Source organism: Serpula lacrymans (genome assembly GCF_000218685.1).
Source record: "Serpula lacrymans var. lacrymans S7.9 unplaced genomic scaffold SERLAscaffold_8, whole genome shotgun sequence".
Taxonomy (NCBI): Eukaryota; Fungi; Basidiomycota; class Agaricomycetes; order Boletales; family Serpulaceae; genus Serpula; species Serpula lacrymans.
In genome coordinates this window covers 1,258,276-1,277,591 of record NW_006763297.1, presented here as the reverse complement: position 1 = coordinate 1,277,591, position 19,316 = coordinate 1,258,276, and the positions used below count along the sequence as shown (strand labels likewise).

Sequence of the window (19,316 nt, the reverse complement as noted above, 5' to 3'; positions counted from 1 at the left end):
TGATCTCCCAATGGCAGGCCCAGGGTCAATCACAAAGGACGTTTCAGCAATAAATTTGCAGTCGAGTTTTATCTTGCACTTATAGGGATGGATATATGTATTGGAAAGTGCGCATAATAGTTGGTGTTTGAGGGTCCGAACCGATAAAGGAAGTAGAGATACAACAGGGGTAGCATGGTATGAATACGTTCCAATAATGTATCAAAATGCGTCGGATTGGTCCAGAAATCTTTAATTAATTACCGGGAGCAGGAATGTGTTGCCTTGCCCAGGCTGCCGTGTCTTGCTTTGTATTCAGCAAAGGGTCGAGGGCCTGCAGTATCCAGGACGACGGTGCAGACACGTCTTGCTGTGGTGGGTGCAAAGATAGCGCCGCTAGAGCCAGATATGTATGAAACGGATCTGAGTGATTTGTTAGCCGTCCTCGAGGACCTTTCTTTCGATGATGATCAACAAAATTTTACCTGGATGCTCTCCCGGCGCTTTGGCAATCCCGCCGAATTTGAACTGACAAGATGCCACAAAACGTGCAAGAGCAGACGTGTTGACCAATTCACCCACGCCCAGAATCTAAGAGGATCCGATCGAAGCGAAAGAGTGATGGATGAATATTACGACACAGCCAACCACGAGGCCATACTAGGAAGAAGGGCAAATATGACTTACACTGAGAGAGGCACCACACCAAAAACAGTAGCACGCATCTGCATCTTTTCCTGTGCGCCCGCAAAAGCCACCAGACCCGTCTTGGTTTTGTATAAGCCATCGGATAGTATTACGGCGTTCCGAAGCAGACAAGTGCTCGATTAGGAGAAAGGATCGGTTGGCGAGATGCATTGATGCAAGTGCACAATACGTAGTCCCCCCTGAACCATTATGACTATTAATACGAGGCTGCCCACTGAGTCTAGCGCACCTTGAGCTTCGCAGAAGGGGGATTGTCCGTAACCTCCTTCATACGACTAGGAAAAAGAAATTATTGATAAACGTTACTGAACTGACTGCGGTACTCACCCTGCATGATGCAATAAACCCAAACGCACGGTCGACATTTACTCCGGACCAATCATCTAACATGCTGCTGATTGCAAATGCACAATATACCGTCCGAAGATCCGAGTCACCCCCAAGAGGCTCCGTAGAAAAACTTGTTGTTGTACGGGCGTTTAAATGCCAAACACAAATCTAACGACAAACACTCACCTTCCGTCATCTTTTTGACAGGAGCGGAGGAATTTGATCAAGCCTGAACGATCCAGTCTGGTGAAGTCGTCACGTAGTATTGCCAGACAGAGTAGAGCTGTGTAGGTCACAATGATGTGGGGGCTGTTATCATTTGAATAGTCATTGTCCTGAAATTTGATAGTAATTATCTATCAGACTAGGAAGATCAGGTGCTAATCGGGAGCGAATACTAACCGGGACTCCCAGGTGCTTTTCTGGTGTCATATATGGACCCGGCTTGAATCCAGAACCATACGGCCCACCTATGCCAGTATGTCAACCGACCGTCGACAATGGCCCTCGATGCCCCAAAGAGAAATGCATAATAAAATATACAAACTCGTCTGTTGCTCCCAAACCCAGCTCACCCACATCTGACGTTCGTCATTATTTGTCTTGTTATTGATGATGTCCAACAAGTCCAGAGACCCCAGGCAATAAAATACCAATGCTAGTCTATCATTGCGGTGACAAAGCCTGAGAGTCAGACGTACTCACGGACTAAAGAAGTAACTTGGTACATACCTTGATGAATCTATATCGACCTGTCCGGCTGGTAAACCAGCCAGACACATTTTACAGTGAGTTGCATGTCCTGTGGTAGCCAGGCGAGGTAGCTCTGCCAGCGGTTCCAAGTCAGACTCAGAGTTTGTAGTAGGCATATCAAGTTCTCAGTTCACGAGACAACTTGGTGCTTCTGCCTGCAACAAATCGGAAGCTTCAACAAGATAGTAGAGATGTATCTGGGAGGAAAAACAGGATTCAGAGTGATTTTGGGGAAATGGGACAGCTCCTTTGAAAGTGATTTTTGAAGACCGACTTGAGTGCTATGTAGGCCATAGATGGGCCGTAAACGATCTCGCGGACTTATGTGCAATATGATAGCATCTGAATCGTCGATCATCTCCTCAGTGTACATGACTGGGTTCTAACTTGGAAGACACCCCGGCATCTTTTGTGACAAGCCCAGACGACAGATTGCTCAGTAACTTCTGCAGCTGCAGAGGGAAATGAATATTGACTCATACTGAACGAGATAACTGATCAAAGACACCTTGCAGATGGGCGGGGAGACTAGTAAGAAACGAAGATAGAAGGGAATAAGGAGCAAATTACAGATACAAGAGTTCGAAACTCGCGAAGGAGGTCAACAAAGGGTAGTTGAATTGCTCTTAACAATCAAATATAATGAAGGGTGAAAAAATGCCATAAACACGAGCTCAGGCTCTCTCGGAAATGAGACAAACTGGCGATTCATCCCCTCTCAACGTCTCTTCTCAATGGAGTTACAGCCCCATCTGGAAAGACCCTCGCCCTACCTGCTGTTGCTGCTGCACCTGTTGCGCTTGCGCTTGCGGAGGTTGTTGGGCCAGCACAAGGCCTGGCCCTGGCTGGAATACAGGTACACTCTTCTCCTCGAGGTCCGCATACAGAACTGTCATTTCTTTGCGCTCCTTGCCCCAATTCTCCGGATCCCAGAAGGTGTATGTTCCTTGTTCTCCTCCCTGGACCTTCTGTGAGGGTGATGTCCCACTTTCCTTGGTAATCCAGAACCTAAGTTCCTTGTGATAACGCCAATTCCGGTTCCATCTAAACACGAAGAACCAATAAGCGGGTGCAACCTTACGATAAAAGGTATACACACAGTTCTTGAGCTGCAACTTCTTGGAGTGCATCTCGAGGACTAGAATAGAACATGAAAAACAGTGTCTCGTCGCTAAAAGCCGCAGCTTTGTTTGGCCCTGGTGGAGGCGGTTGTACATTGTAACATGCAGGCAGATGGAAATCAGGCTCAACACTATGTGCGGCTGATTGATCCGCCCAGGGAGTTATGAAAGTTGAATACAGGTTCCTGAATTACAGCGTGTCAATATCATGGACAAGATGGAGGAAGCCGTGTAAAATAACGGAGCATAGTTGTAATGACGTGGACGAATGCAAGTCAAAGAGGAACTGACCCAGAGTAACCCATATCCAAACCCATTGTCCCCAAATCTGTGCCTACACTACTCAAACCACCGTCCGAGTCAATCCCCGCGTTCTTAATCATCGCAAGCAGACCCAGTAGTCCCCACCGATCGGCCGCACTCATCAGTACTTGCTGTGCTGGTGTCTGTGGATGATGGTGTTCTAGCGTTAACGGTACTCCGTTCGATGCATATGGGGCTGAAGCTGATGTAACTCCTGTACCTGCACCCGCCGTTGCTGCGTTTGTGCCTAGCATCCCCGATGATGGTTGATGTTGGTGCTGTTGAGCGCCAAAAGAACCAGACGGAGGTGGTACGCCCGGAGGTGCATTTAAGTGTGGCTGCGATTGTAATTGCGACTGCCCACTACTCTGATTCTGAGACTGAGACTGGTGCGTTCCATTTTGTTGAAGCGCTGTTGCCGTTGCCGATGATGAGTTAGAAAATGGATTCCCAGTTGCCGCTTGACCCTGAGCGCTTGGATTAGGTGAGTTCCAAGCTGCATGGGACGCCTGGTTAAGCTTCAATGCATAGTTTTGCTGCAACAAGCCAAGATAAGCCAGATGTTATGTTCCATTGCAAGTTTGTGTGAATAGCCAAGGTTGATTCGAAGATAAATTTGAACGGCACTTACCCGTTGTTTTTCCGCTTCACTCGGTGGTTGCTGAAAGCCGGTATGAATTCCTCGCGTTTGACTGGCACTCAAATTGAGCATCCCTGGAGTATTAGGTTGCTGACCCCCTGATAAAGAGCCTAACAGGTTTTGTCGGTGTTGTTGCTGCGAATGATCACTATGTTGGAACCCATTAAGTCCTGGTGGGTGAGAATGCGAAAGGTTTTCCTGAGTTTGATTCTGCTGTTGCGGCGGCTGTGGATGCGATGTAGAGTTCTGGTTTTGGGTTTGTGGTTGTCCACCAAGTGCAGGAAAATCATCGGGGGTGAAATCCCGCTGTTGACTCCCCACCACTCCTGTCACTACCGCCGCTCCCTGAGGCACCCCCGTCCCCGCCTGACTCGCATAGCTGGTTACAACACTGTTGTTTGCGTTCGATATATTATTATTCGATGACGTAGCAGTGGGCGCCGTTGACCCTAGCGCTGGGAAATCGTTTGGGTCTAACCCCACTTCGCTGGCAGACGAGACCGATGGTGCTGTTCCCGCGAGACTCGGAGTAGTCGCGCTTGAAGGTAGCTGAGGCAATAGAGAAGTGGAGTTTCCGTTTGCTTGTTGTGCCTGAAGTGGTTGCTGTGATTGGGGAGGATTATTTGTATGTTGCTGAAGTGGTGTTGGTTGGTCTCTTTGTCCTTGCTGAAGGAGTCCTGTCGCAAAAGGATAATTGTTCTGGGTCCGTTGCTGAAGAAAGCCGGGAGAGGGTTGTGGAATGATATTCTGTTGTTGGGCAGACGTTCGGTGGTTGCTTGGCTGCAGCCCAGGACCGTAGTTTGCCTGCATAACATTTACATTCCTTGGTGGCATGCCAAATTGCGGATAAGGACCACGGAACTGAGCTGCCATTCCGGGGTTTGGTGCAAGACTTGGTGGTCTTTGTGGGGGTTGACCTGAGGAGATACAAACGAGATGTGGTGTTTCATATGCACGGGAAGTGAAGTGGCCTCATACCTGGACGATTCATGGCTATTCTTCAGATATATGGCGTAACAAAAGCTGGAATAAAAGCGTTGAGACTCCCTGACAGTTTTTCTCTGGCGAAAAGAGACATTCAGCTCACCTGGACGGGTTGGATGCTTGTTTTACAATCTCCTGGAATTGGCTAGTTCGCTGGAAGGGGAGCTCTCCTTTGATATTGTCGTTTGTTTGGACTTCACCCCGCCACGGCAAACCCTAACCTTACAGGACCCCGCCCTTTCCTCAGGATATATATCATCCTATGGAGGTTCGTCGACGGTTTTCGTCGTCTGCGTCTTTCTCTTATTCCCTTCATCGGTCGTTAGGTACTTAATCCAAGGGCTTCATTTCTATCTAACTATGAAGTCCTCTCGCTGCTTCGTGAGCTCGACAACGATTATCTCTCACGAGCAAAAACTGCCGTCAGAATCAAGAAGGAAGAGGACGGTGCAGGGGTTACAGGAAAGGGTGGATCAGATCCAGCGGCAGTGGATATCAGCGAGAATCTGAGGACTGTGGAAGTTGAGGTGAGGTTCTTTTCCTCATATGCTACCTTTCCTATTCATCAGAGACCACACCCAGGCCATCCAGTATCTCAGTGCAGATTACCAACCAATCGCGCAACAGTCAGAAGCTGGCATAAAACAGCTTACTCGTGATCTTGCACCGTATTCACTTACAAAGGCTGAGAAGCTGCAAATCGTGAATCTCGCTCCAACTGAACCCGTCGAGCTCTATGTTGTATGTGGACAATGTGTTTGGGCGTGAGATCTTGCCAGCTCAATAGTGTTATCATCAGGTTGTCGAGGAACTAGAAGATCGGCTCGGAGAACAAATGGACGACATTCTCTCGGCTGTGCGAAGATCCCTGAATGCTCCATACGCGTCGCCTGGTCTCTCGTATTCCGAGAGATCGCATCCGCCCGCTGCAGGCGAGGCTGAAGTATATAGAGAAGAAGAACAAGGTTGGGGCGAAGAAGTATATGACGCAAACGAAGTGATATTTGACGATACGGGAGAAGGTGCCGGTGTTGAAGGTGACCTTGATATGGATGATGAATAGTCATTATTTCATCCATCAACTGGGAAGTAATACTAGGCGTTTCTATGCTCAAGTGGCTGGTAGGTGTGGTTTGTATCAAAGTGGTTTCGTTTTTTCATGGATCTACCACTCTTCCAGGTGTTCTCACTTTTTACCCTAAAAATGGCGTATGCGTGTGAGGCAGACGGTTTACTCATTATCTCTTAGAATCCAAGAGGGCGCTCATGCGCCATCCTAGTGAATATTATATGCCATTAATACTTCAATATAACCACAATAAGTTTTATAATGGAGCGAAAAGAAATAGATAGTAGCATAGACTAGATTCGGTCCAGGTCCTCCATTGCATTTCAACTTTACATGGGATCAAGCAGTCAGATCACACAGTCCAGGCCTCAACGCGCACCACAGCGGCTGGAGAGAGATGGCCTTGACGCCACGGTTCGACATTCTGAAGGCCACGTCGTGGAGGCGGGGCAGTGCTGCGCTGACATTCAAGCCAGGACCCGACCAGAACAGCTCAGCCGACGAAGCAGCACGAGGCCAGACAATGGGGTCAATGTTATGAGGTGACGTCTGTTCAGTCCAAATAAGGTGTTGGCCTAGAGGTAGGTATGGCCCAACATTATTTCCTGCGAGTTGCAAAGAAGACTGAGCAATTACTCACCACCGAGCACGAGCTGGCTTTCTGCCTCGGTTAAGTTTGCAGTTATATCGAAGGTATAAGACTGATGAATGTTCAAGAGTCAGTGATCGCGTCTCAGGTGGAGTTAATTTGAAATAGACCTTCTGCCATGTCTTGAAAGGGTCACACCAACTGTTACTATAAGAAGAACATAAGTATCAGTATTGATTCTGTATTTACCATAACCTCTGAATATTTACCCGTCTGGGTTGTTACCAACCCATCCGCCTCCTCCACAGTCCTGTCGTCACACATAATCAGCCGGGTGAAGTCAGATGAACGAGGCGAACTAACCAAGTAAAAGTAGTCAGAAGCGGCGTGAACAAGTCTGTATCCTTTCTGTGCTACAGCTGCAACATCATCAGAGGAGATCCAAACCCTACCAAGTATGAGGTTAGTTATAGGTCTTGATAAAACATAAGACGCATACATGACAATGGTTTTGTTCGACAGCGTAGTAACATTGAAGTCGAGGACCATCTCTGTCAATTAAGAAAATATCAGCACAGTTTCGCCAAGAATACATCGACCTTACCTTCCCAAACAATGGGTGTTTTGCCTTGCTCTTCCAATGCATCATGTGAAGATTTGGTGAACGTGCTCAGTGCTTCGGTGAAGGTCTGACCAGTCGAGTTCAGGATCTGCTGCGTCTGCGCATCCTGAGTGTAACATTCTTGGTTTATTTCATCACCGCCAGTGCTGAAATACTTGGAAGGGAAGAGCTTCGCAGCAGCGGAAATGAGCTCAGCTGTGAAGTTGACAGTTTCAGGTGCAGCAAATCTCAGTTGACCGGCAGGAGGTTCTTAATAAGGGCAATAAGAGCGAGCGCTAAAAGAAACTGAGAGGAATTTCAGTACCATTGGCAAAGGTGGCCCATGGGGTGGATTGAGGACACGCGACATGCTCAGGGTAAGCATCGGCGATGATCGCAGTGTGACCTGGCGTGTCAATTTCCTACAGGAAAAAAGCCTTGAGTGAAAGAAGCCCATCTGAGTATGATAACAAACTTACAGCAATGACATCTATACCACGCTAGTATACAGAGAATTAGAATATGAACTTGAAAAAACGTGAGGGGAAATCTACCTCAGCGGCATAGTTAATGATATCTTCAACGTCCGACTTGGTGTATACATTCGTTGACGAGTATGCTCCCTTGCTTGCGATCTGTTCGAAACCAGGGATTTCCAGAGGGAAGCTTTGGCTGTCGACTACATGCCAGTGGAAGGTGTTGATCTGTTATAATTGGTTGAAAGGAGGTACTCTCAGTAAATAAGTTAAACGAACCTTGACCCAACTCATAGCATCGATTTGACGCTTGATATCAGAAACAGGGAAGCTACAGTCCAAAGGTTCATAATCTCACTACTTTCTTAGAATCAAGAGTACTAACTAGTTGCGAGCGGTGTCCAACATAAATCCACGATACGGCTGCAGAATTTAGTAGAACAATGTCAGTTGAAACCACCACCTCGACGTGTTTTAAAATGTGACGCACGTAAAGAGGCCAGTCAGTGATTTCGATGGGAGCCTCTGGGTTGTAGGTGGTGCCATCATACTCGTACCAAAGTTGAGAGAATGTGGTAAGACCTCTGAACAAGCCAAGAGAGGAATTGGCTTTGAGGATGGCTGCAGAGCCATCGGAAGGAACGCTCAAGGAGTACGCCTCGTCGCGCTCCTCGATGTCATCCATGGCCTCTTCAGATACGCTTCGAAGAGTTTTAGGAGCTCCCGAATCCAAGGTAACGGTCAGTTTGCACAGTTCTTTGGCAGACTTAATGGCCGCTGCATCAGACGAACCACGTCCAACGATAAGACGACCGAGGTTATCGTGCGCCAAGAACGACGAAGTACGAGAAACGGCACTCTTGAGGTCGGAGGGTGCATTGTTGAAGGACAGGTCTATGTAGAAGTCCGAGGCAACGACGAGGGCGTCAGAACCAGTGGTTAAATTCTGGGGCAGAGGCCATAACGCATAAACGGGGGCAGAGGCCGCCAAGATGGCAGTGAGCACAACGACGAGCTTGGGTGCCATCGTGGAACTCGAGCAGCAATTCTGGTTAGAGAAAAAAAGTTAACATGTCTTGCCTTGGCCAATATATATGAAGTCACGACGCAACCATGCAAACGAAGGCTGGCCATCAGAACGAAATTATTGACCGCGTGATACCCAGGCAACCTATCGGACGCTCAACTTGACCCGTACAGATTCGCCATACAGAAGTCAGACATCGAGGCTCAGATAAGATTGCAAGACGCATGAGTGGAACATATGAACCAGGCAATGCCGTGGACGGGACTGCTTGTTCCTGTCAATCGAGTGAAAAGTGTAGACATGGACCTCTAAAATGAAAAGGTACACAAAGGCACCCATTCTAGCGCCCATATGTCTCACGCAATTCATGTGCTTCAGGTCAGTGCCCCCATCAAATCTCTTACACACACAAGACCACATTGACACAAAGGTGCTCACCTGACAAAAGCTTTGGCTTGAATTATACACCAGTCTCAAACGCAGCGGACCGGGAACAGGCAAACTATGTAAAATTGTAAATGTCATACTACCTCCTATCTATGTAAACTATTCCGAGATATTTGAACGAGGTTACACTGTCTACAATCTCAAAGCAGAAGGTCGTCTAATCCACCACCAGAAGCCTTAGAAGTACCAGAATTGTTACCACTAGCAGCTCCTCCTGTCACTCCTCCGAAATTCCCATATATAGATCCCGTGGCAGAATGCGACGATCTCTGTGCGGATCCCCAGATACCAGCCTGTACCTTTTCTTTCTCCAAGTCTTTCATCGACCTTCCAGCACCTGATTTGTTATTCGTACTCGCAGTCGGAGATCCCAGGGACATGGTCCATAAGTCGTCGAAGTTTGAGTTGGCTTTGGCAGGAGCAGGAGCAGGAGCTGCGGAAAAACGGGATTGAACGGAACCAGTGGGCGATAATGGCTGAGACGCATTGAATGGTTTGTTCTGGGTAGGTGCCATAGGCGACGAGAAAGACTGGCGATTAGCAGTGGGAGACATAATGCCAAACGACTGATTGCCATAGGCAGGAGGTGAGGCGGGCTTGGCAGCCTGCAATGGCTGCTGTGAGCTGAATATCGGAGCCGTTGGAGATACGACAGTGCGGGTATATATAGGAGGGCTTGGGCTGAGCATTTCCCTAAGGGTCGCCTTTGCAGCGGGGGCAGGGGCGGGAGCGGGAGCAGCAGGAGACATTGGTGCCGCTTGGAAATCGTCGAAATCGTCATCAACTAGTTGAAAAGTTAATACCAGGAGAGGCAACACTAATAAAGGCATCATCACCTTCTGTCGTAGCTGCACTCTGTAAAGACGGTAAAGCCTTGTTAGTAGCAAGATTGGACACGCCAGTGGACAAAGGTTCATCGTCAAATCCACCCAGTAGATCTACTTCGGGCTCTTTGGCCTTCGGAGGTGGGGCAGTAGGTGTACTTGAAGTCCTGAGAGGAGTGTTTCTAGAAGTACTGGATCGTGGAGCTTGCGATAGAGAGTTAGACCTGCGAGTCGTTGTCTCGTCATCTCCTGCACTATATTCTTCAAAGTCCCGCCTTCCTACGCTATCTCTGAACCCTGAGCCTCCGCCTCCGGAATATGATCCACCATATTCTATGAGGCACCAGATATGATAAACTGGGCAGAAAATCGTCCATTCACAGACTCACCTCGGTCAAAACCGCCTCCACTCATTCGGTCCCCGTAAGAACCACCGCCCCCGCCACCTAAAGTGTCATTTCCAAAGCCACCATAACGACTGCCACCGGAGGAAAAGCTCATCGCATCATTGCCTGTCCCTGTGTACTTATGCCGATTAGCTTTGGCTTTGCGACGTTCTGTACGAATGCTTTCGACGTCCGATAAAAGCTCGACAAGCTCCCGAGCGCGATTCCGTACTGCGACATAGATTGATAAAAAAGGTAAATCTATGGAAAACTTCACGGACCATTGATGCCCTCATCTTTGCCCTTATCGTCGATATAATGAAAGTTTCTGAGCATCTTCAGGGTGGAGACATGAGACCGTGCATCGTCGACTACTCGTTCACTACCATGCTTGACTAGATACTCAAGCAGTTGAAGGGCCTGTTCCCATATGTTTCAGTCTAAAATTCATTGTTATCGTTCGACACGGTACTTACTTTGTAGATCTGCCTCCATTGTCGGGCTTCCTTTTCCATAAATCGTGCATATATGCAAGGCATTATTTCATTAAAGTTTTGGCTTCAGGCAAGTGTCAAGATTGGTCATGTTATGCCAGCTGAATTCAGGGTACTTACAAATTGAAGGTCCTATAGGTTTTTTCGTCCAGGTCAGCGGTGAACACTAGCTTGCCTGAGGAACATACCCTTGCGCGATGTCCTGCATTAAGGTCGAACTGGCACCCCTGCATACTGATTTGACCTGATAGCTGACAATAGAGTATCTTTGACACCTACCACGGTTCGTCATTCGTTGCCTCCCTAACCTTTGCCTCCATTTCACTGACGTTGAGTACTACATTTTTCGCCTGCAGTCAAATGAGGGTCAGTGTTTTTTGCCGCCAGACGTGACGCAACATACCTGGTTATACATGCTTTTAATATCATACATTGTCAGGTTGGACAAGGTACTGGTGAGGGAGTCAAAACGATCCATGTTGGGCAATGACAACCTTGTTCTTCAGCTGAAGCCTTGAAAAGTTGAAGTCTGAACTTGGTCTGAACCAAGGAAGTGTCTCGGTGACTGCGTGGAAGGCGGCAGTGTCGTGCGAATAATGTTACATAATAAAGGTTAATAAAAGATATAACATCCACGTGATCTGTTATATTTCCGCGATATCAGCTTCGAACGCAAAGAAGCACAGCGGAACACACTTTCTGTCTCTGCCATCTGGTGAAGCCCATCAAAGGGTCTTATTTTCGCTGCACGCTAGCCGAGTTATCACCAAGTATTTAACCTTTGACAACTGGGAAAACATCGGCGGTGTGCTCTCTGTGCAAGGCTCTGACGAGATTCACGAGGCATCCAACGACTTTTCGTTTATCCCACACAGTTTAGCATCTAATACCATACTGTACCCACCCCTATCTTCGGCATGTCATATTGACGTTCCGTGGCCTACAGGAGTTGATTGTGAGTGTTATCAACCAACTGAGATGCTCTGGCGGTTGACTACAGCGTTTTATAGCGATTCTTGACCTTTAAAGTGTTCACTCATGCCTTCATTCTTGTCACGTCTTCGGACTCGCGCTACTAGTCAGTCCACAGTATCTTCGCTTTCTAGTTCCGCTGCAGTTCCGGTTACTCCCATTGGAACCCAAGAGACTCGCCTTCCAACCCAACTACCCTCAGCATTCACCGTCAACCGTAAGATATTAGAGGATCCAGATTCGTACTTGGAATCAGAAGGGGAACCCGTTATCCGCGGTTTAACTCCCAATCGGCGGCACTCTGTAGATGGGAGCAACAGGGGATTTCATTTTAATCGCCCTCAGCCACCTCTTGATAGTACCCTTGAAGCGGACGAACAGGGGGCGCAACCACAGACATCGAGTTCGGCGGTACAATCGGCTCCAACCAAGATGAAATTTGCCGAACGTATCTCGCAATTCTCGTCCGGTGGTGAATGGTCTACTTTTGGTAGACATAAAGATCGACAGACACCCAAGATTGGCGAATTTTCTGAACAGAGCTCTCCACGACAGTCTCGGATACGGAATTCATATTCTCCATCTCTACGACGCACGTATAGCAACAAGAGGAGCAAAGCTCCCAGTACCGCGGAGAGCATTCGCTCTACCATGACGGCTAATCGTTCAGCCAATCCGTCCCGTCCATCCACTGCCCCCCATGAGTCTCAGTTACCGTCAAGAAACCAAAGCAGAGATTCATTCGGTGCATCAATGGAGAATGCTGCCGATAGTAAACGTTCATCACCAACGACTTCATCGAAACGACTCCCACGAACACCGAGCAGGCCTCGCTCGAATACAGCTCCTACAGTGCAGTCTTCCAGATCCTACATTGTGCAGATGTCCACCCCTGCTTCTCAGGAGTATAACTTTGATTCTCCCCGCACTTTCGGTTATCCGACTCCTCCTGATACTCGTTCCGGATTTATATTCGCGCACCCTTCCCCTCCACCACCACTGCCTCCCCTCAATCATCCGGAATTGACCAATGTATTATCTTTCCAGCCAAGAGTTTTCGCCGGTGATGTCCCTAAAGCATCTCAGTCTTGTATACCACTTCGTCAGGCTGGCCACTCGAAAACGCTTCCTGCTCGTTTTAAGAAGTTATCAGGAGATGAAAATGCTATTCCCCCGTTATCCAAGACGTTTGAGCGCTCAATTCGTCATCATACAAGTCTTCCAGGTGCCCATGAAATATTTGATTCTCCTCTCGAGGACCGACCCGAGCTCACGCGAAAGCATTCTCGTGCCAGGACTATATCTGGTCGATTCAAACTTAAAAGGCGTTCCAGTGCTGACTGGTGTGCTCATCACGCTACGATTGGTGTCAACTCTGGAAGTGATCACAGCTGGCCGGCAGATGTTTCCAGAGAGATTTTGAGACTATCTCTCGCTCAAGGTGATACCGCGACTGCATCCGGTGTATCCGGCAACATCATTCGGCCGGCATCCTCCGGGAAAAACAAGGAGCTAGCACCACGTGGTCCCAGCGTGCCTACCGACCCTGAGGCACTCGTATCAGAACCAGAATCATTTTCTCCTGCTCGACTTTCTTACCATCGCACCTCTCGTCCAGAAGGGGTGTTCTCTTTGCAAGGTATGTCCTTCTTATGTTTGACGCGTGGTTTATTTTACCTTTCTTACACTGTGGTACTTTAGGTGGAGAAGACCTTGAATTAATTGGTCCTATATCGGGTCCACACCACGCTCTTTTCGGTAGTGCAAGCTGGGACAAAATGACTGAAGATAGGTTACATGAAGCAGCAGCTGTTAGTGTGGAAAGCTCCGCGTTAGCAGGAAAAGTCGAAAATGCGCAGGCCGCAAGGCAAGCAGCATTGATACAAGATACCTCCGCAGCTTCCATAGTTAAAAAGCTCGGTTCACCATTGATACAAAAGTCTCGACAGTCTGCATCGCTCGCGTCGCCCATTTCTGAGACTCCTTCCCGGCACTCTTCTGTTACTAAATCGTCAACCTCACAGCCACCATCGACCGTTGTAACTCCTTTAAGGACCATGAGCGATAAGGGAAAAGGGAAACGAAAAGCAGAAGAGGTGGATATTACACCACCTGATCAGAAGAAGGAAGGTCAGCGGGCAACGTTTGTCATTCCCGCCGAAGGCAGAAGTTGGTCCTTTTACGTTATGTCATTGTACACGTTTCTAACTCGTGCTTGATTCCCTCCAGCTCAGCGGATATCTGCGAGCGGATCATCATCGCACGCCCCTTCTTCTTATCATCGCAAACGAGCCCGACTCTCCTCTCCCCCACCTCCTTCTCAGTCCAGACCTACATCGGCCCAAACCAACCAATTTGGTTCTTGGTCGAGCCACACCAGCTCTCGCGCACTTCCAGCACCCCGCGCACCTTCGCATGCTGCGTCCACTCGTTCAAACAACCCACAATCTCTTGCAAGGCAACCATCCGACCGTCGTCGTAGCATGTCCCAAATCTCGATACCAATTAGTGCCCTCGTGTCGCCACACGTTCCATCTATTACCACGTCTTCCAAGTTCCATATGCGCGATCCACGCAGACCACCGAAAAAACTTCACGATACTGAGTGGTCACTGAGATTTAAGACTGAAGATGAACCTGGCTCACCTCTCCATGCATGGGCATTTTTCATCGGTTTTATACTATTCCCAGCGTGGTGGATTGCTGCGCTTTTTTTTCGAGTCCCAAAAACAAGAACAGTTGGCGAACCGGAAATAGAGAAGGCAGTAACGATCGATGATCCCCAAGTTGAGCACGGTGCGTGAAACACTGTCACCCGCTACACGAGTTTGCTGATTATCCTGTGTAGATGCCAAGACGTGGCGTTTTCGTTGTCGTGTTATGTCGATCATATCTGTGTTCACCTACATCCCATTCATCGTTCTGGTCGCCATATTTGTTCCTCGATAACCCAAGCCGTTCTCATCTTTCGCATCGGCATCTCATCATCCTGCCGGCACTGGACACTGAACATTGTATAGCGCTGAACTGTCTTTGGACTGCCACAATCGTCATTCTTTTAGGTTTTAGATACCATTGTTTTTATAACATTCTGTTATTTGTGTTGTGAGAGTATGTATAAGAGCTGCGTTGTTGTTCAAACTGTTTCAATTATACCGATAGAGTAGCGATTCAATACCTAATTTCCATATGATTAGTATGGCCTCGATTTTAGTGGGAATCAGTTGCAGCGTTATGGACTTCAATTAGTACACTGGATATTAGGGGTGGTATGATGTCAAGGTGTACAAAAGGGCAATAAGAAGTTCCATTATGTAGAAATGTGCATGATAAGGATACGATATAAATGTAAAAGGTAAGGTATTGCGAGCTAGATCTCATAAGCCCCGATGGTACCAGATGAAAGCAGCTCCAAGCCAGTTCCATCCGTCGTACACTGCGAGAGAAAACCATCGGTCGAGAAAAGGTAAATTGTGGCATCGTATGAGTCCTGGTTTGCATCCTCTATCTCGCAGGTCGAGGTACTCGAATAATAGTCGAAAACTTGGTAAGCCCTTTGCAGCAAGAAGGGCAAGCTTTCATCTATATCAGCATCTTGGGGATGCCAGGATGTTTGCATATCGTCAAAGAGAGCTTCCATGTCTTTGGCATCTTCTTCGCCGAGATCGCTTAGAGATAGATCTGTCATATCGGAGACATCGCTCAAGAAGTCGGAGTCGATATCCACAGCACTGCTGTCCGGACCATCTTCAATGTCACAGGACGTTATCACGATCGGTGGAGCTGGTCCCAGGGGGTGACGGACAGGAAGAACATGGTACATTGGTGCATAAGAAGGATTGTAGAGCTTTTCGGACGTATCCTGGCATAATGCGAGGTAACCGACGACATGCTCGTAGGTACCAATGGCGAAGCAAATGTTGAGGGAAGGGTGTAAGAGCATATTTTCTTGGACGAGATGCTCGTCTAACACTTTCTGTGGCCCGGTCGCGTGTTGCATGGCCTCCGCATTTATGTCGTGGCAGTGGTTCATGGTGAGGCTATCACAATGCAGTCGGCTCCGAGGATGTAAATTCGGTGCTAGAAAACTTGGTAGTGAAGAAGGAAACGCGTAGCTTGACTATAGTTTGGTAGTGGATTTTTCCGTCATTTATAGCATTGTTGTGTGGTCGCTTTGGCGTCTGCGCGAAGCACACAAGGTGCGCTTTGGTCCCCACATTCGTGCAAGTACATGAGATGAACAAAAAACAATAGATAGTAATAGCGAACACACACGTGGGCTGCACAAGGTGATCGTGATGTCTACATGGAAACAAGTTTCTGTGTCTGATAACTAGACGCTATGGAGCTGCTTGATATCGTGGCGCCTAGATATTGTTAGCGATGGTCCTAGCTTGCATCTGAATTTGTGCTTGTAAACAAAGCGGGTCCACTACCTCTGACTTACATTACGAATACATGCTCTTCTTGACTTTCAAGGCTGGCAGAGATGAAGTAAACTTTCTAGCTTCTGGATAAGGAAGGAAGGAATCCATATAGACAAAATCGAGTACAGGAAAAGACTGGACATTAGGCAAAATGCGACTTGAAAATACGAAGAGGGATACGAACTAGCTGAGCTACATCGACGCTTCATCTCTACTAGCAGTACCGGTTTGAGTGCGGACCATCCGAGTCACTGGGCCGTCCATTATTGTTGGTTAAAAGTAGGGTGTAGCACGGGTATGGGTCACACCGCGGGTTTAGGGGGGTACGGGTACGGTGTTCAAAATCTATACCCTCAGCAACACCGTACCCGTTTGTGTGGTATACGGGTTTGATACGGGTGGCTGTGATATTCGGATTTCGCCTGCCTCTTGCTTCTGTCTTGTACCAATCAACGCTCAAAAATGGGAACACTGACATCAATGTTCATCTAAAAGAAAAGAAGAGTTTCCTTGCTGCTCTTTTACGGTAAAAGGAAGCATCAAGACAATGTTGATGAAAACCTTGGCATAAGGTGCGTATAAATGCTGGACTGAAGTTGAAATTTAACACGCATTCCACATGTTGACAGTTTCAACCAGTACTGGTGCTGGTGACGGCTCTTCAACCAAGTCCCATCCAACATCTGAGTCCTCTAGTCTTCATTCAAATATTACATCCTCCGTACAGTCTGCAAACACTGCAGTCAAAAAAAGTATCACACTTCTGATTCGGCCACTCAAAAAGGTGAAAACTTCACTTTCTAAACCTTCCGAGTCAACTCGCTCTGCCAGCCCAATCTGCATTGATGATTCAGTCCAACCTCAAGGAGATGCCCTAATAGCTGCTACCAAACCTGATCATGTCGTACAACTAGGTGAGTTTTGACAGCAGCAGAGAGCACAGCACTAATTCATACTGTAGAGGCCCTCGAAAAAACCTGGCGCTCGCAAGTGTAAAACAAGTGCAGGTGGTGTTCGTCGCTACCAAGACTCAAAGGATAAGGCTTCTACCGCTAACTTGAAGCATCATGCCATTGGCTGTTGGGGTCAAGAGACAGTTGATGCTGTCTTCGGTGGCCAGAAGGCAAACCCTCCTAGTGGCTCAATTTTCTCAGCATTTGCATGCAAAGGACAACAGCCAGTACAATATACGCATAGAGCACACACTAACACTGATGTTCGGTGAGCTTACATTCCCCCATCAACTAGTGCTACTGTCATGTCTCGATTAGTGCAAACCTTGTGCAGTGGATAACAGAAAGTAATCGTCCCACACGCATCATCAATGATCGAGCTCTACGTGAGCTCTTATCTGCAGGGCGACCAAATATTGAACTGCCATCCCATTTTACTATCTCACGTGATATACAAGCATCATTTGAAAAATGCCAAGAGCAGATAGGTAATCTTTTGCAAGTAGGTCTCTCATGTCTTCAGGACAGTGGCCGCTCAAATATTGACTTGCCTTTGCAGGAACATCCTGGCCACCTTCATTTTGCAACAGACGCATGGACATCTCCGAATCACCATGCTTTTATTGCTTGGACCGTTCATCTGGAGTACAATGGCCAGATGATTTGCTTCTTACTTGACATTATTGAAGTAGCAAAGGTATGCCGGGTTTGCGACGTTGGTATAAATCATATCTAATTGAGTGTATTTTAGTCCCACACTGGAAAGACTATGGCGAAAGCATTTCAGGAAATGCTTGAGCGTTTCGGTCTTGAGCAAAAGGTTCTTACAATATCGTCCCTTGTTCTCCCTTGTTTCAATCAGCAGCTGATAAGGGATCAAGGTGCTTGTTGTTACCATGGACAATGCGACATCAAATGATACACAAACAGCTAAACTCTCAAAGCTAAACAATTCCTTCAGCACCTTTAACCGTGTTAGATGTTTCAATCATACCCTCCAGCTCTGCGTGTGTCCTTGGACGAGCTTCAAGAATATCTATGCCAGCCTGTTGAAAAGACGAAGGACCCGCTAAAGTGGTGGGTGAATAATCAACACTCTTATCCGAACTTGCATAGGATGGCACTCAACTACCTTAGCATTCCTGGTAAGCCTCAAGTGCATGATATACTTGTTCATGCTGAGCAACATTCTAGCAACCTCAACTGCTGTAGAGCGGATTTTCTCCCAAGGCTGGCAGCTGCTTCACTTTACTCGTAATCGCTTATCTCCTTCCTCAACTCGAGCCTTTCTCTGTCTGGGCTCATGGCTCCGATGTGAGCTCATTTCGAGTGCAGATCTTGTGAAAATCATTAAACAGTTAGGAAAGCGTAAGCTAGATACGACAGAGGCTATTGATGTACAGTAGATACTCTCAAATTTGTATTGCTTCAGCTCATCTCAACGTTTTCTGGTTCCTCAGCCCGCGGGTATTTGCACTACCGTGGATACCCTAGTATACCGCGGGTCCTAACGGTATTACCGTACCCGTACCCTTGAAGGGTGCGGTGTTGGCGGGTACGGGTACGGTGTTGATTTTCTGACGTACGGGTACACCCGTGCTACACCCTAGTTAAAAGCGTTTCAAGTTGTGTATTTCGTAGAAGAAAATCCTAAATGGGCTATGTCTTGTTCAAATGAACTGACCTGGAACCCACTGTCACTCAGGCTGAGGATACGGTCGCAGCGGTGGTATCGATTGGTTTGCAGCTCAGATCAGCCTCCAAGTCGGACATATGCGCGTGGCCGTCAGTACGCGTCACTCTCGGTAAATGTGGGTTTCTGAAATTCCATATAATCATATTCAAGTTGTACACTGTCGTGTTGCTTTGTCTCCGTAATCTTGTCACCAAATTTCAAGCCGTTAGTTTCAAGTCTCTTGGCTGGGATATTCACAGGTCTTTCTTGACGGCATCAGAAGCTAACAGTGCTATAAGCCCAGTCCAAATGCGTATTGAAGAGGTAAGGTGAGTACTTGGTGGTTTGAAGGAGAGATTCGCTCAGTTATCTTCCAGAAGAGATGTCATACTTAATGAGTAATCCTTGCACCACCGTGACTGACCCAGATCTTCCTGGTGTCCAATTGGTGAACTCATCGCGTCCTATCTAGTATTTGTTTTCTTCTCAAATGACTCATGCCTTGCCGTCATAGGGTACATTCTGGACAATGCGAATCTGCAGCACTCAGCTTTCCTG

General features: G+C 47.6%; 9 protein-coding genes across 9 annotated transcripts; 4 read left to right on the top strand and 5 right to left on the bottom strand.

The window, feature by feature from the left end:
- Positions 1–99: 99 nt before the first annotated feature.
- Positions 100–2,075, bottom strand: SERLADRAFT_470083 (uncharacterized protein; the record flags this gene model as incomplete). Its single annotated transcript, XM_007319462.1, has 9 exons — positions 100–402; positions 465–570; positions 667–866; positions 917–962; positions 1,015–1,147; positions 1,204–1,352; positions 1,420–1,487; positions 1,565–1,680; positions 1,750–2,075. 9 exons carry the CDS (start codon positions 1,884–1,886, stop codon positions 236–238), a joined length of 1,122 nt encoding a protein of 373 aa, XP_007319524.1.
- A 391-nt stretch (positions 2,076–2,466) lies between these two features.
- SERLADRAFT_361993 (uncharacterized protein) lies at positions 2,467–4,644 on the bottom strand (the record flags this gene model as incomplete). The annotated part of the gene is made up of 4 exons (XM_007319461.1): positions 2,467–2,814; positions 2,870–3,076; positions 3,183–3,730; positions 3,826–4,644. 4 exons carry the CDS (start codon positions 4,642–4,644, stop codon positions 2,511–2,513), a joined length of 1,878 nt encoding a protein of 625 aa, XP_007319523.1.
- A 436-nt stretch (positions 4,645–5,080) lies between these two features.
- On the top strand, positions 5,081–5,881 carry SERLADRAFT_439067 (uncharacterized protein; the record flags this gene model as incomplete). Its single annotated transcript, XM_007319460.1, has 4 exons — positions 5,081–5,086; positions 5,145–5,345; positions 5,401–5,559; positions 5,618–5,881. 4 exons carry the CDS (start codon positions 5,081–5,083, stop codon positions 5,879–5,881), a joined length of 630 nt encoding a protein of 209 aa, XP_007319522.1.
- A 196-nt stretch (positions 5,882–6,077) lies between these two features.
- SERLADRAFT_470075 (glycoside hydrolase family 20 protein) lies at positions 6,078–8,272 on the bottom strand (the record flags this gene model as incomplete). The annotated part of the gene is made up of 13 exons (XM_007319459.1): positions 6,078–6,462; positions 6,528–6,588; positions 6,647–6,683; positions 6,746–6,786; positions 6,840–6,924; positions 6,976–7,027; positions 7,081–7,347; positions 7,403–7,499; positions 7,557–7,577; positions 7,632–7,781; positions 7,833–7,884; positions 7,939–7,976; positions 8,044–8,272. 13 exons carry the CDS (start codon positions 8,236–8,238, stop codon positions 6,227–6,229), a joined length of 1,332 nt encoding a protein of 443 aa, XP_007319521.1.
- Positions 8,273–9,066: 794 nt separating this feature from the next.
- SERLADRAFT_470074 (uncharacterized protein) lies at positions 9,067–11,278 on the bottom strand (the record flags this gene model as incomplete). Its single annotated transcript, XM_007319458.1, has 9 exons — positions 9,067–9,811; positions 9,864–10,184; positions 10,241–10,468; positions 10,519–10,657; positions 10,714–10,795; positions 10,852–10,863; positions 10,920–10,958; positions 11,011–11,081; positions 11,135–11,278. 9 exons carry the CDS (start codon positions 11,207–11,209, stop codon positions 9,168–9,170), a joined length of 1,611 nt encoding a protein of 536 aa, XP_007319520.1.
- A 1,330-nt stretch (positions 11,279–12,608) lies between these two features.
- On the top strand, positions 12,609–13,269 carry SERLADRAFT_470069 (uncharacterized protein; the record flags this gene model as incomplete). The annotated part of the gene is made up of 1 exon (XM_007319457.1): positions 12,609–13,269. A coding segment is annotated over one exon (661 nt), but the record flags the coding sequence as incomplete, so codon positions are not given.
- SERLADRAFT_470068 (uncharacterized protein) lies at positions 13,259–14,774 on the top strand (the record flags this gene model as incomplete). Its single annotated transcript, XM_007319456.1, has 4 exons — positions 13,259–13,342; positions 13,405–13,872; positions 13,933–14,503; positions 14,556–14,774. 3 exons carry the CDS (start codon positions 13,482–13,484, stop codon positions 14,650–14,652), a joined length of 1,059 nt encoding a protein of 352 aa, XP_007319518.1.
- A 299-nt stretch (positions 14,775–15,073) lies between these two features.
- On the bottom strand, positions 15,074–15,736 carry SERLADRAFT_439063 (uncharacterized protein; the record flags this gene model as incomplete). The annotated part of the gene is made up of 1 exon (XM_007319455.1): positions 15,074–15,736. The coding sequence occupies one exon, from the start codon at positions 15,734–15,736 to the stop codon at positions 15,074–15,076; it is 663 nt and encodes a 220-aa protein (XP_007319517.1).
- Positions 15,737–16,543: 807 nt separating this feature from the next.
- Positions 16,544–18,527, top strand: SERLADRAFT_470064 (uncharacterized protein; the record flags this gene model as incomplete). The annotated part of the gene is made up of 8 exons (XM_007319454.1): positions 16,544–16,702; positions 16,760–17,044; positions 17,092–17,351; positions 17,402–17,585; positions 17,643–17,780; positions 17,835–17,903; positions 17,965–18,228; positions 18,278–18,527. 2 exons carry the CDS (start codon positions 18,063–18,065, stop codon positions 18,487–18,489), a joined length of 378 nt encoding a protein of 125 aa, XP_007319516.1.
- Between the last annotated feature and the right edge of the window lie 789 nt (positions 18,528–19,316).